Raw genomic sequence first — 16317 nt, forward strand, 5'->3', positions numbered from 1 at the left:
CATCGTATTGACCGAAAAAATAATTGTTTTATTATATGATTCAATAATTAAATGATAAAAACTCATAATTTATTAAGCAGTTCATGCTATCTTACTTGTTTACATTTGCTGAAGTCCTAGCTAAATGCAATGAGACAAGCGGGGTTAAATAAACATTACCAGTCGTATTAATTTGGAATTTTTTTTAATTACTGTATTTCCTTTGAAAAAAAAAAAGAAACCATGTCAGGCTCTTTTATAGAGTAGATTTTGAAAAGGGGGGGGGGCATTATCGGGAAAAATAACAGCTGAAAAAATCTTTGATTAGCCCCCACGTAAAGAGAATTCTTTTAACTTCAAATTTTTTTAGGGTCTGGGTGGAGTTAGGCGTGGGGGATTAAGGTTCATTAGTGGGGAACAAGTCTTTCAATGAATATTTTTAGTCTATATTAAAAGTAAAAATATAGTATCGTCCTCGTGCCGTCCAAGGTTAAATACTAAAGTATAGGTCTCATGTGGTTCTTGTCTGGTTTCTGACTAGATGAAATATTCAAAGTATATTTGCTTATATGTCTTTTATATGTAGATGTAAGGAATTTAAAAGGTCATATTTTTCTTTCCTCGTCATAATTGTACAACTTTAAATAGAAATGGTAAACTGAGTTTGAAATCTAGCAGGGACTATATTTTTGGCGGAATAGTGGCGTATGAAAATATCTCCTTTTCTGCTTTTCAAAATTACTATAGAACAATAGATTTAATTTTAAAAAAAATTAACAATCAGAGACTTAAAGAAATTTTCAAATGTAAGTAAAATTAATAATAATAGACTAAAGTTTTAAAATGTGTCAAATAAATATGGTTTTCTAAACAAACGACATTTTTATTAGCGTTTAAAAGCTTCCAATCTATAGATTTGAGCTAAAACTCAATTAAAAGTGTTTTTCTCTCTTAGTAAACGGTCAAAACTTTTGTTTTTGTATCATTTTGTATCTTTATATGACTACTTTACCATATGTGAAAATCAGAAAAATTTAAATATACAAAGTATATAAAAATAACCAATATATATCCAAAAAATTTAAGAAAAATAGAGGAAAATCGGATTAGCCAATATCTATTTTAGTTAAATTATTTGTGTCAATTTGGTAGTATCATCTGATAGATCCTATATAGTAATATCTTTTTATGCAAAAAGAAAAAAAAAAAATTTAATCTTTTATGAAATAGAAGTAGGCATCGTATGATTGGCAACAGTAATTTTTCATTTTTAATGTCAAGGAAAAAGATAATGACCTTGACCTGACCTTGCTTCTAAAATAAAACGGCCAAATTTAATTTTATTGATACCATCACTTAGTGATAATGTCTTCTTGAATCGATGAAAATTTCATTAATTTTTAAATGCAAGAAATATGAGAAGAATCCCTCCTTAAATGATAATTCGGTCTCGTTTGGTCCGAGGTTAAATAATAAACTATGGGTCTCCTGTGGACCAAGATTCAATAAAGTATCGGTTTCGTGTGGTTCAAAGTTGAATAATCAAGTATAGGCCTCGTGTTGTCCAAAGTTTAATAATACAGTATCGGCCTTGTATGGTCCATGGTAAAATAACAAAGTATAGGTCTCGTGTAGTCCAAGGTTAAATAATGAAGTATAGCCCTAGTTGTGTCCAAGGTTAAATAATAAAGCATCGACTTCGTGTCGTCCAAGGTAAAATAATAAAGTATAGGTCTCGTTTGATCCAAGGTTAAATAATAAAGGTCTTGTGAAGTCCAAAGGTTAAAATAAAGTATATCTTTCCATTCTCTTACTGATAAAACCCATTGTCAATTGAAAAAAAAATCTATATTTAAATAGATATAGCATGGCCGTAGGAACCGGGGGGGGGGGGCACGGGGGGCCGTGCCCCCAATAATTTTGCCAATATATAGAATACTATAGAAAACTTAGCTACTATATGCTTGTGCCCCCTCAATAAAAACGGCTGATGACCTTTTTTTTTTTTTTTTGCTTGTCAAGGTAGTTGATAGTGCCTTCCCAACTGAAAATGTTTGGCTGTGCCCCCCCCCCCCCAAACTGAAATTGCTTCCTACGGGCCTGTATAGAATTGACATAACAATGAAAGAATACAGTGTATTATTCTTTCATTGACAGAGGAGGTTAACTTGGTAGAGACACGGGTATCTTAATCCTTTAGAAGTTTACAATGGCAACTTTGTAATGATATCCATTATAATGTGTTCTCTGTTAAAGTAATATTATACTAGATCAATCTGTTACGTTCAGTGTGCAATGAATAGAGAGTCTGCAACTGTTAGACCACACCTAAAATATTATCTCCTTACTTGATAAAAATATGATAAACATTGTGCATGTTTTAAATGAGAATAAAGAAAATTCTTGCATGTGAAATTTTAGAAAGATGACTTTTTATGAGATTTTGGTTTAAATATATGATTATCTCTAAATCAGTTTAAGTAATTTACATTATCCCTGCATAAACACTGAGTAATTTATGATTTAATTTTAAAATTGGATCCTCTGCATTTAAACTTGATATTTTTCCTCCTGATTTTACAGCTCACCGACCAGTTGGTCATCTAGAATACATGAAAAAAGTCATAGAAGAATGGGAGGCAAAAACCAAAAGATGAAGGGAACGCTGTGAAATGACTTTAAATGTAACAAATTTATATTAATAAAATAGGTATTGTAAATAAAAGATGGAGTGTCTCGTGTATCTATTTTTATTTTTGCACACACACCAGGAAGAACTAGGATAATAAATCAAAATCAAATTTAACAACAAATCGTTATAATTGCATTGTAATTGCTGCGAACAAAATTCCATTTTACCTATCATACGAGGGTTGTCCTTAAAGTTCTTGGACAATGACGTTTTTGTCAAATTGCATGGTCCTAGATATACTGATTCTATTCTAAAATATTTTTTGTTTAGAAAATCCGAGTCAGCTTGATTTTGGTTGTGTAAACTTGACATTTTTGTAAAAATTTCGGTCTTTAAAGGTCGCAGATGGTGCGCACGGCCCAGGGTTAAAATGTCACAAACGTTGAAATAAAGATTTTTTTTTTGGAGAAAAATGATTATTTCCTTCATAAAACAAACCAAAACTTAATAAAAATTAAAATGTGTCCTTTTCTGATAACTTTATTATGGCTTATTGGACATGGAGTGGAAATATTAAGAAAAAAAACCCCGCTAGAAATATGTTATAATTAGTTCGTTTATTTGAAATTGGTATATATATACGATGTAGTATTTATGAGACAATACAAGAAGTAGAACACTACTGATGACGTTGTTATAAACCTAGCGCAACTTCAGACTGGACTGTGCAGCCTATGTATACATATTGTTTATATTGGTGACGCTCGTTAATTATCGAATATTTATTTGAATTCTAAAAATTTACTCAATTTTGTCTATATTTAAATATTATCGCACTAAGGAGTGTGGCATAATAAAGAAAACCACGAATATGTGATAAAAATTCAAAATCCATATTTTTGACGTTATCATAAAAGAAACTTAACTTCAGACTTGGCCGTGCGGCTTGCATATATTTGCAATCTATTTACAAATAGCTTTCGTAAAATAGTGTGTATTGAGGCCATCTTTAAAATAATGTTTGTTTGCTTTCTCCCGACTTGGAAAAAAATAGGTCGGTAGGTAGGTGGGAAATTTGTTTTCCAGAAAAATTCAAATATACAGTGGACCCTCAGATATCCGGACGCTTCAGTTTCCGGACGATTTTTCATGGGAACGGAATTTTTTAACGTTATTTTGTCTCGTTTAACCGGAATTCCGCGTTCCGTATCCGGACGGTCTTTTTTCACCACAAAATGAATTTTAACGTTATTTTTTGGTTCATTTATCCGGACGGTAATTTTTTAATTGGTCGGTCAACTCTACTCAAATTTCTAGATCTGGGTGTTTTTTTTTTTTTTTTTTTTTTTTTTTTTTTTTTTTTATTAATACCAATTGTCACACACATGTCTATAATCTGGATTACAACATTATATCATTAATGAATATAATAAACAAATAAACAAAAAAAATTATAATTGTGACAACTGAGAGATAGAGAGAGAGAGAGAGAGAAAGAAAGAAGGAGAGAGAGGGGAGAGGGTTGAGAATGGTAAAAGAAGAGCATGATCAAAGATAAATGTCTGTTCATTAAAGTACTGGTAAGAGTATGTCCAAGGATTGTGCAAAATATCTTTAAGTGCCTATTTGCAGGGTCTTACATAAGTGAAAGCCAATTTTTCCATTTATTATTAAACTCTTTAATTTGATTACTTTTTGTTGCGCTATATTTCATGGTAGATAGTAATGTTTTAACATCTCCACGTAATCCTTGTAATCTCAAAACCTCATTACGACATTTAGTTCTGTATATAAATGATTTAATACATAACAGTATTGTATTTAATTCCTTACTATTGGGTATTGGGTTTCCAAGTATGAATGTACAACTATCTATTGGAAATTCTATATTATGAGCTTCGCAAAGAATGGTAAAACTATTTATAAGTTCTTGAACCTTCTGGCATTCCCACATAATATGAAAAATTGTTTCCTCACATGTCTGACAGAAGCTACACAATTTAGTATCTTTCAAACCCATTTTATATAAAATTTTATTTGTAACTAAGATATGTTGATTTATTCTGAATTGTAGCCATTGTAATTTAGAACTTTTTGTACATTGGAAAGGAATTTTGTATAGCATTTCCCATAGGGAATCTTGAATTTCAAAATGTTTACTCCATTTCACTTTTGAGAAAGGTACTACATGTTCTGTATTCAAAATATTATACATAGGTTTTGTTCCTTTTTTAGCTAAACAGAATAATTTTAAATAAAAAGGTAGAATGGGCTTTGGGTTTGATCTTTCTTTGTTTACTTTTTCTACAGCCATAGCTACTTTTATAACTTTCTGTAGACTTGCATAGGTTAAAAAATTGGTTTCTATATTAAATTTTGCTTGAAGTTCTTCTAATTTTAGAAAAGTTCCCTGTTCATCTAACAAATCTGAAATAAATATTACACCATTGATAAACCATTTAGAGTAAAAAATGGGCTTATTGTCAATTTTGAGTTTTTTATTGTGCCATAATGGTTGAGAGATGAAATCTTCCCAGGAATCTATTTTCATTTTGTCTTCTATGTTCTTGAAGGCAATTAATGTATCTTTCCAAAAATTATTAGTTATACTTTGTAAAATTAGTTCAATATAATTTGAGCCAGTATTAAATAATTTTTCAATATTAAAGGCTTTTTGAATAAGTGATCTCCATTTTGAATCCTGGCCATTGAATAGTCTTTTAATCCAAGATGATTTTAAGCCCTTAATGTAGTTATTTATATCGATCATATTCAATCCACCACTCTTATACTCTTGAGTAATTTGTTTTCTTTTTATCTTGTCCACTTTAGATCTCCATAGAAAATTAAACATAACGTTATTTAGATTTTTAACAAAACATTCAGAAGGTGAAGGTAAAGCAATAAAGGGATGGTTTAACTGTGCTATTAGTAGTGATTTAATAAGTGAAATCCTACCCAAGGGAGTTGTACGTCTTTTACTCCATTGTAGTATTATATTCTTAATTTTAACCAATTTTTTGTCATAATTAAGTTTTGGAATTCTAGTTAAGTCCACGTCAAAATAAATACCTAATACTTTAAATTGTGTTGTCCACTGGAAATTCATTTCATTAAGTAATCTTTCATTTGAATACTTTTTGCTTCCTATCCATACTATTTGTGTCTTAGAGAGATTAATTTTAAGTCCTGATAATTTATAAAATTTATTTATTTCTTCAATACAGTTTCTTAGGGATTGTTCTGTTCCATCTAGTATAACTAGCGTATCATCCGCATATTGAGACATTAAATATTCCTCCTCATCAATTTTAATACCTTTAATTTTTTGTTATTTTTTATTTTTAAAGCTAAAATTTCTGCACATAGTAAAAATAAATATGGTGAAATTGGATCACCCTGACGACAGCCACGGCCTAGTTTAAAAAAATTGGATAAATGACCTGCTTGATTGATAGCTGATACAATATTACATTGAAATACTGAAATACTGAAATCCATCTTCTTAGAGAAGGCCCAAAATTAAAGAATGTAAGAGCTTTATCAATAAAATTCCATGAAACTGTGTCAAAAGCTTTTTCAAAATCAATCATTAACAACAATCCAGGGATATTTCTTTCTTCTGTATAATGCATTAAATCATAAATTAATCTAGTATTTTCACCTATGTATCTTCCGGGTACAAAACCTGTCTGGTCTGAACTTATGATTGTGTTCAAGATATTTTTCATTCGACTTGCTATACTAGATCTGGGTGTTAATTGTTGTAAAAACACTGGCCTGGCCGTTTGTTTTAAAAAATGATCACCTGTGACCTGTTATCAATGGCTTGCGGCAAGGTTAATTATAGGCTGATGGGTACGCACGAGACTCGCGCTTCTCTAACATGTATTTGATACGTATTAATTAAGGAAAATGCTTTTTATTTATGTCCATAATTTTTTTTGTAGTCGGCAAATATATTTCTTTTACTGTTAGAATACAGTCGTAACATGGTTTTATGTATTGCTATTTATAGACATGACATCGGGGAATGCTCTTTTGTCATAAAACGGCAACTGGGGGATTTCCAAAGGGCTTCTCTATAGCTGCCAAAACAATGTTCCAGAATAGTTGTATTACAATTGTGCCAGTAACCCATGTTGCATAAGAATTTTTACGTAGCAGTTCCTTGATAGCAGATGTCATATGTCTATTGTCAATATCACGCAACATGATAATTACTACCGCCTCTGTCCCTTGATTGCGGATCCGCTCCTGTGCTCTTGCTAACTCGAACTGACACCACTCGTCCTGCGCAAACTCGTTGGACATCACCAAGATAATTTTCTTGCTTTCCTGCATTTTCTCAATGATCTGGTCGGCGATGTTGCCTCCCAGATCAAAATCTCGCGAAGGTATACAAAGACTATAAAAAAGTTCTTCCTCCAGCTTAGGCAACAATGTCTGGAGCACCCAACTCTCATCAGACTCACAACATACGATGTAGCAGTCGAATAGATAATCAGACGAGTTAACCATTCTTACGTATCCTTTCCTACGTAACCGAATCAGGTATATGATATTCCTGATAGTAGGAAGATGCCAATATATTAGGATGATAACCACAATACATAAGAAAAGGACCGAGCCAAGAAAACTGCCGATCCATACCCAGGGGTTTTTCTCCCGGCAATCTTCGGCGGTATAATTGAAAGAGATCAATAACTTCTTGTTCCAGGCAGGGGGTGATCTACAGAAATATCGATGGGGATATAGTGCTACTGTTAGATTTTTGGTAGATTTTAACCAGTCCCGGAACCAAAGAAGTTGACAGGTACATGAAAATGGGTTGTTGGACAAGTCGATCTCCTGTAGTCTTATTTTTCTTGTGAAGTCCAAAGAGGAGCGATTGACCACGGCGATGTTGTTTCCAGAAATGTAAAGTTTTTGTAGATATGTCAATTTGTTGAATATGGTCGGATCCCATCCATACAAATTGTTGCCTTTCATAATAATTACACTAATTCTGGCCATCCTGTCGAACGTTCCACGTGCAAGATAATTCAGCCCACAACCCTGGAGGTTTAATTTTTCAAGTCTAACTAGGTGCCACAAAAGTGTTTTTAAAATGGATCCTGTTGAAATCGAATTGCTAGTAAGGTCTAGGTCTCTGATGTTTGGTGCAAATTTAAACAATTCATTGTTATATCTTCCTTTGTCGTCAAACTTAAATTTTGCATAACCGAATTGCAATTTCTGCAAGGAGGTCGAGTTTAAGGCAAGATATTCAAGTCTCCTAAGCCTAATGACACTTTCTAGTATGAGAGTTTCCAACACGGGCAAGGCAGCAAAAGTATTGTTTGGGATAACTGTTATGTCTGCAAACAAAAGAGATAATTTCCAAAGGAATGGCAAACATTTAAAATCTTCCATGGTGACTGATCTCAACGAAGTGTGACCCAAGTAAAGAGATCGTAAACGAGGTAAAAAACTGCTACCTTTGTCATCGCAGAAATTAGGAACCTTCTGTAGGTATGTATTTTCCAAGCTTAGCTTAAACATATAGGCCATGTTGTGAAAGTCAAAATCACTTTGAGATATAGGGTTATTATTTAGGATTAAGTATTTAACACGAGGAATTAGTCGGAGAACCTCGGTGCCGTTGAATGAATGTAAGTTATTATATGATAAATCTATATATGAAATATGAGAATCTTGAAGTCCATCAAACATATTAGAGGGAATGGTATCCCATTTGTTATGCTGCAGAACCAATCTTTCGAAGGAGCGACTCACATGATGTAGCGCTTTTGCAACAACTTCGCTTTTTAGCAAGCTCTCACGAGAAATGTCAAGTTTCACAAGACTGTTTAAGTCTTTGAACGTATTAGCATCTAATTTAAATATCCCATTATCATTTAGGTAAAGCTGCTCCAACTTGATTTTGGTCAAATTGACGACCATGTTCCGGTTGAGATGTGGTAGGTAATTGTCCCTGTAAGTTAGCTGTTTGATATAAGGAGGGAGAGCAGGGAAGTAGTTCAGTTTCCTTTGTTTGGATGAACATGTTGCTCTTTTACGTACCTCTGAACACTTGCAATACCCGTCCCCACAGCGGGCAATAACAATGACAAGTTTCACCAGAAAAACGCACCACAACCCAACTCTCCTAAGAGTCATCTTCCGCAATCTTCTGGAGTAAGTTCTCTCAAGAGATTTCGATTTTAATTCTCTAAAAAAAAGAGAGATGTGTTTTACATACGTATTGTAAACCAACAAAACCAGTTCAGTACTACTCGATTTTGCTGGGACACATGCCTGTTTGGTTTTTAGCACACTTAATATAAGGAAACATAAAAACAAAAGTGCAACCAAAATAAATCAAGTATGTACATGTTCATTTATTTGTCAAGTGACCCTTTTAATGAACGGAAGTATAAATGTGAATCAGGATATGAACTGCTAAAATCAGGGAAAATTAAAGCCGATTAATTAGGTACTTCCTTCACATTAATGAGGATGATGTCTTGTCATAGGTTCTCAAATTTACACAAATTCACACAGCGTCCATCCTCACAACATCAACGTCCTGAGTTCACTCATGGTCGTGGGACCACTGACAAAATTCATTTGTTTTTCCCCCTGTTTTGAAGGTTTGGGGTGGGTGGGTGGGGGTTTGGGGTGTTGATATTCATCTTCTCTCATTGAGAAGTACCTAGCAAATCAAGCATGTTGGAGATTTCAAGGAAGCAGTTGACAAATCAATATGTTGTTACTAAAAGGCTAAATGGGATTGGTCGAGAGATAAATAAGAAAATCCGGATTTATATATATACTTTCCTGAAAGATGTTTTTGCAATCAGCCCTTAAAAATGAATTAAAGATCCAGGCAATATTTATCATCAGGATGGAACAGGTGCAAAAAAATATCTTAAAAAAAAGTTATGGTCCCATACCTTACAGAATAAAAAAAACCTATATATCCCATCTCATTTTTGTGAAAAAGTCATTAATATTTTTACGTATATAACGTAATCTTGGTTAGCATCAGCCATCTATAGTGGGTGGATGACTACCACTTGTAGTCACAGATTCCATTCAATTGAAGAAATATTGTTTTTTTTTCAGGACTAAATGTTTGGGAAATTGGATTACATGCAACTTGAAAAAGTTGGGTTAAATGAAGAATATGTGAGCCATATTTCATTTTAAATATACAGGAAGATGAGGGATACCTCTGATCACTTTTTCAAAAACCATGAAAAATTTATTTTTTTTCTTTTTATATGTATTTGAATTCGGAATCGATCAAGAAATCTTAATTCTACTGATTTAGAAAAAAATAGAGTTCCTGATATTGTAAGAAGACTTGAATTTTCATTGAAAGCATCCATCAGTTAATCAATATTGGGGTCTTCTCTTTACTGGCCATATAAACTTTTTTTCAGTGAAATATGGCATAGGTATTGTTTTTCTTATAATAGCCTATACTTTCTAAATCTAAAACGATATCTTAATTTCCAGACAAGTTTAAAATGTTAAAAAAGACAGAAAACAGCTAGTTTAGCAGCAGTCTAAGTCAGGTCTAAATTGTGAAATAGGAGGAACCTTAATTGTAATACAAGGGTTTATTTCTGAATCAGGGTTATAAATAACTATTTTTATATGAGATTATAAATAGCTATTCATATATAGCTATGAAATTGTCTCTCGCTTATAAAACACAGTAATACAATTATTCAGAAAATAATATACAATTCAATAGGTATTTTCAAACATATTGTATGACTTGAGTGTTTGAAGTGATAATTTTTGCTTTATACAGTTATATTGAGGAGAATATATACTTCCAGTTCCCATCTATATTACTTTACTTAAAAAGGAATCCAGGTTTCTACAATTCAGAAACTAAATACCATGTCATAAATACAAACTAAGCTGATCTCAACAAGTTTACAGTCAGCCCTCTTAAGTATTCGAAAGAAGATTGAAGTACTGCTAACGCGAATTAGTTAATACTGTATCATTTACAATTTACCACAAATTTAATGATTGAATGTAAACATATTGGAAATAAAATTCTATTCAATAAATTCAACTTACCTGAAAGATACTGCGCCCAAAATGCATTGTGTCTATGAAATTAAAACTTCCTTTATCGTGTTCTAATCTGATGTGCTTCACTAACTTCAGTTTATGGATGCATCTGACATTTAAACAATTAAAGCTGTAATTTAAAAAAATACTATTGTGTTTAGCTACATTGTTATATTTTGACAAAATTGTTCATTTGTTTTATTTATTTCTGTTATATATAAATATACTGAATTGAAAAAAAAACTCCAATATGTGCATTCTAGGGATCAGATGTAGTGTCGGGTACCTTTGCCCTATTACATGTTTGCTTTAAAATCTTGTTCATGCACCACGGGTCCGTTCACTATCGTATCCTAGTCAATAGCAAATATTGACAAACTGTTAAAGTATTTGACTTTTCCTCAGCATCTTTTGAACTACGAGATGCTCTAATTAGACGCAGTACGTGCTTGTCATGCACTGAACACGATGAAGTATCTTTGGGATTTCTCATCTGAAAATAGCACGTATTCCAGCGTTGTAAATACTTTAGCCTGTATTTTTTATTTTCCACACTTTAATCTGTAAATTTTACACTTTAATCTGTAAAATTTACACTTTAATCTTTAAATTCTACAAATTAAAGTGTAAATTTTACACTTTAATCTGTAAATCGTACACTTTAATCTGTAAATCGTACACTTTAATCTGTAAAAATTACACTTTTATCTGTTTAATTCATATAATCAACTTGGCAAGTTCATACATCTTAAGTAACACGCTTTAAAGCCAATATACCATGAATCCTGCATGATGAAATTTAATTTTAATTTTTTATTGAACAATAAATGTGGAAAATAATTACTTATCAGATATTATACGTATGGATATAATACAAATAGTAAGCAATCTAGTGTGCATGACTGATATGAGACTTTCATAGAATATTTGAGAGAATTATGAATTCAATGGATGTGAAGAGCAACTCAAACACACATATCTTCTCAATGAATATGATATTGATATCATTATACGCAAATTCATTTGATGCGCTCAGCAGTTCAATTATTGATAGCATTAATTAAATTATATTCTACATGTATTACGGGCAACAATTGAATTACTTACTGAATTGAGAATTTTAAAATAATCAATTAATATATTAATTATCAAAGTATATACATGTATAAATAATTTAAGTATATATGAGTTTATATTAATTTTGGAACACCAAAGAAATCAATATCCTTTGATTCAATGATGTTTCTTTATTGTTATGTTCTAAAATGACCGTAATTTTAACTGTTATATTTTACATCATGATCATAGACTCATAAATCTATATTATTATAACAGTAACTTGATCCGAAGAGCCGTATCACGTCAAGTTGACAGGCGCGGATCATCAGATCAAACGAGACGCGAAGCGTCGAGTTTGATCTGGTGATCCGCGCCTGTCAACGAGACGTGATACGGCTCTTCGGATCAAGTTACTGTTATAATGATAAATTTATTATATACCCCTTAACAACGAGCAAAATATGATAAAAGAAAAAAACTTTTTGGATCAATTACATAAATTTTATCCATTAAGGTATGTCACTCGTGAAATTTGTAATATCAAGGATTTTTTGAGAAGTATATTTTGGATAAGTACTCGTAAAGTATGACTCAAAATCGCAGAGAAAATGGGGGGTCAGTGTGCATCTAACTGAGCTACAGTACAATTAAGTTGACCTTTTTGCACTTAAATTGTAACTCTTTGGAAAATCTAAATAGGCAATAGAATATTTTCTTGTATCAAACTTTTTACGACTAAAGTACTGATCGGTCAAAAGTATCGAGTAGTTTAAAATAATGAAAGAAAAAGTTAGGGTCAGTGATGTAAATTTTGAAATATTGGTCAAAATATGCGATTTTCCGGCAAAAAAACTGCGTAAATTTATCTTGATTTCTTTAATATATCTTCATTTCTTGGCAAAGTTTGTTGAGCGAAGGTGTAAATTTTGTTATGAAAATATAAATTGAGACCTATATTTAATATTCCAGGCATATCATAACGGAAAATATTCTCTGAGTAAAAGTATGTGAGGCTAATGTTCCAAGATATTAAATTCAATAAATGTGTAGATCTGCAGAATTTTCTGCTAAATATCCTTCCACCGCAAGAAATAGTCCCTTATAAATCTTGCTTCTTTATGAATTTTTGAGCAGTTTTTTAATTGAATGTTGAACATTTTACATTGTTTAATCTAAATATGTTATAAAGATTGAATTATAATGAATAGTTTTTAAGTAAGAGGTTCTGACTGAACTTTTCTAAAAGGCTGACGAGTGACATACCTTAAACAAACCATTTTGTCAAGGAACTTTTTGATGCGCGAGAATAAAAACGTCATATATCTGTGTACTACGTCATCAGTTTCAGAGAGGGGTGATATGGATTCAGAAAACCGCAGTGTGGTGATCCGGAACGTCGGATCACATCGTCACGTGATTGCGTATATTCAACAGTAAAACTGAGTGACAAACAGTTGGGTATATAATAAACTTGTATATCAATCTGAACTGCAAATGAGAAGACAAAAATATTTGAGAGATATATTTTTTACTGTTTGTCGTTCTTTACTATAGTAGTAAAGAAATATACTGGATTGAAAGCAGATTCCCAATATTTTGCTGGGGAAAATTACGAGGCCCATGAGGAAATCGCCCATTTTACTTATCATATATACATGTATAAACTTTTATGCAAACACTTGTGAACATCTCAGTTTAATACTATTTTTCAAATGTCATAGGTATAACACAATGAAACGACCATTCGCCATTACAGATTACAGTACAGGTTTTTCAGATTAAAGTGTAAAATTTACAGATTAATGTGTAAATTTTACACTTTAATCTGTAAAATTTACAGATTAAAGTGTAAAATTTACAGATTAATCTGTAAATTTTACACATTAAAGTGTAAATTTTACAGATTAAAATGTAGAAATTAAGAAATAAAAAGTGTCAAACTGGCACTAATACGCTTCCGTATGTTATACATGTTATATAGAAAATATTCAATGTTTTGTAGTTGGATATGGAATTTATTTCACGAGTGGGGCATAATTTTTTTTTTATATATTTTCACGAATGCGAAGCATGAGTGAAAATGTAAAAAAAATCCTGTCTTACGAGTGAAATAAATTCCAAATCCAATTGCAAAACATTGAATTTTCTGTTTATTACATTTTCTTTGATTTTCCCTTTGCCTCGGTCTTTTCTTAACACAGTGTAATATTCTGTGACGTTATATCGTTGAACATTGAGACGTCATAGCTTAGCAACTGTAAGATTGAAAACATTGTAACATGGATTTAAGCACCATATTTGGGAAGAAATTGGCAGTTTTAGTCTCTATCAAAATGGTTTAGGTACTAACTCTATCTAATTACAGGCCAGAAATTATATTTTACTTACTCTGATATCATTTCACACTGTTATAGAATATCACTTTGGTATCCTTTCACACTGTGAGAAAATATCACTTTTATTCAATAAATAAATCACAGTATTTCACTGTTGAAAATGTAAATAAGGCCCTTTATTATATATTTGTTCAATAATACAGGATTTTTGCATCCCTGATATGAACACAGGCACGCGCCCTGTATTACACACCCTGTATCAGCACCCTTTATTTTACCCTTTATCACACCCTTTATTACACCTTTCCGGAACATCTCTGTATTTTTCATTCGGAGTACCTCGGATCTTTTTCTATTAATTGTTTATAATGTTTATTTAAATTGTAAATTTTCATCAGATATTTTATGCTATTCAAAATAATTATTTGTTTAATTCATAATTATTTCATTTCTTATCGCTGTATGCATTGCCTTTGGAAAAAATTTATGAGAAAGGAAATTAAACGAAAAAAAAGAACATATTCAATTATTAAGAATTAATTAATTTACAGGTTTATTTATGATTTTTTGACACTATTTTCAAATATATAATAAAAACAACAATACATGACAAAATCTGTATCACACCCCATATCAACCCTCGACCAATATCAGCCCTCTGGCCTTCGGCCCTCGGGCTGATATTGGAGTCTCGGGTTGATATGGGGTGTGATACAGATTTTGCCATGTATTATTCTCTATTTAGTAGATACCTCCTTTAGGCGATTTTTCAAGGCCACGGGTAGTATTTGGCATCAAAAGGAATCCAATATTTACCTGTATTCTAGGACTCGTAACATAAAGACTTCTAAGTTTTTGACTTAAATAGGGTCATAACTATGACTTAGGTGCAATATAAAACCTGCCTAAGTACTTATATCGTAACATAAAACAATCTAAGCGAGGTCTTAGATAAGTCATGAACATATTTTAATAATATTTCTTATGAATCACCCGTATTTTTTAAGTAATGTTCATATTTGATAAAAAAAAATATGCAAAATCCTTTTTTTAATTCTACGTCTTCAAATAAATTGCTATACTTTTCCCCATTCAATTCTGTTGTCATTGGTTGTAAAACAATAAAAAGTATTTTGCTCTTGCAGTGACTGAATCTTTTTGTTGTAAACAACCTTAACAATTTAAAAACAAGAGCCCATGGGCCACAACGCTCACCCGAGTTACTATGGCCCTTCTTGTTTTTTAACAGCATATCCTCCTATGTTAACCTTTGATTGCCCATTGTGGCCTACTCTAATCTCAGGACTAATGATTTCAACAAACTTGAATCTACACTTCTGACAGGCCCGTAGGAAGCAATTTCACTTTGAGGGGGCACAACCATACATTTTCAGTTGGGGGGGGGGGCTTTTAAGTATCACAATTCCTTGACAAGCCAAAAAAGGTCATCATTATTGAGGGGGCACAAGCATATAGTAGCTGTTTTCTATGGTATTATATATATATCGGCAAAATTATTGGGGGGGGGGGGCACGGCCCACCCCATCCCCCCCCCCCCCCGGTTCCTACGACCATGTCTGAGGATGCTTCCATATAAACACGACTAATCATGGCTCTTTGTTGTTCTTGAGAAGATTTTTAAAGATTTATGTAAAACTTTGATTGCCCATTGTGGCCTCACCCTACCCCCGAGGGTCATGAGTTGAACAAACTTAAATCTACACTACCTGAAGATGCTTCCATATAAATACGACTAATCATGGCTTAGCTGTTCTAGAGAAGAAGATTTTTCAAGATTTTTCCTATGTATTCCTATGTAAAACTTTGATCGCACCACCCTACCACTGGGATCTTGATTTGAACAAATTAAATCTACACTATGTCAGAAAGTTTTCAAATAAGTTTCATCTTCTCTTGTCCAGTGGTTCTTGAAAAGATTTTAAATGCCCTCACCCAATTTTTACTATTTCTTAATTGCATGCTCTGAGTACAATCAATTTTTAAATCGCTACTCACACATAAGTTGATGTTGCAGGCATTTCAACATTTCAACAACAACAAAGTCAACATTCTGTAAATTCTATGGTCATTAAAATGACCTCATTAGCTAATATAACCTATCACTAGGTCGTATTTTGGCTGACATGTTTCATACCAATTGTTAGGCCTTTGTTTTTGCACTAAATTTGTTCACGGAATGTTCCGTCTACTTGATCAATACATAGGACTCAG

The 16317-nt window shown here is 32.2% G+C and overlaps 1 protein-coding gene across 1 annotated transcript; it reads right to left on the minus strand.

Moving 5' to 3' along the window:
• Positions 1–6625: 6625 nt before the first annotated feature.
• LOC133173876 (toll-like receptor 13) lies at positions 6626–8773 on the minus strand. The gene has a single exon (XM_061308946.1). The coding sequence runs from the start codon at positions 8771–8773 to the stop codon at positions 6656–6658; it is 2118 nt and encodes a 705-aa protein (XP_061164930.1). The 3' UTR covers positions 6626–6655.
• Positions 8774–16317: the final 7544 nt, after the last annotated feature.

Source organism: Saccostrea echinata, unplaced genomic scaffold (assembly GCF_033153115.1).
Source record: "Saccostrea echinata isolate AGI-Se365-2 ecotype Australia unplaced genomic scaffold, CSIRO_AGI_Sech_v1 ptg000056l, whole genome shotgun sequence".
NCBI classification, from domain to species: Eukaryota; Metazoa; Mollusca; class Bivalvia; order Ostreida; family Ostreidae; genus Saccostrea; species Saccostrea echinata.

What these genes read in the sequence shown, in the direction of transcription:
- LOC133173876 (XM_061308946.1), bottom strand. Translation starts at nt 8,773, where the DNA reads ATGACTCTTAGGAGAGTTGGGTTGTGGTGCGTTTTTCTGGTGAAACTT.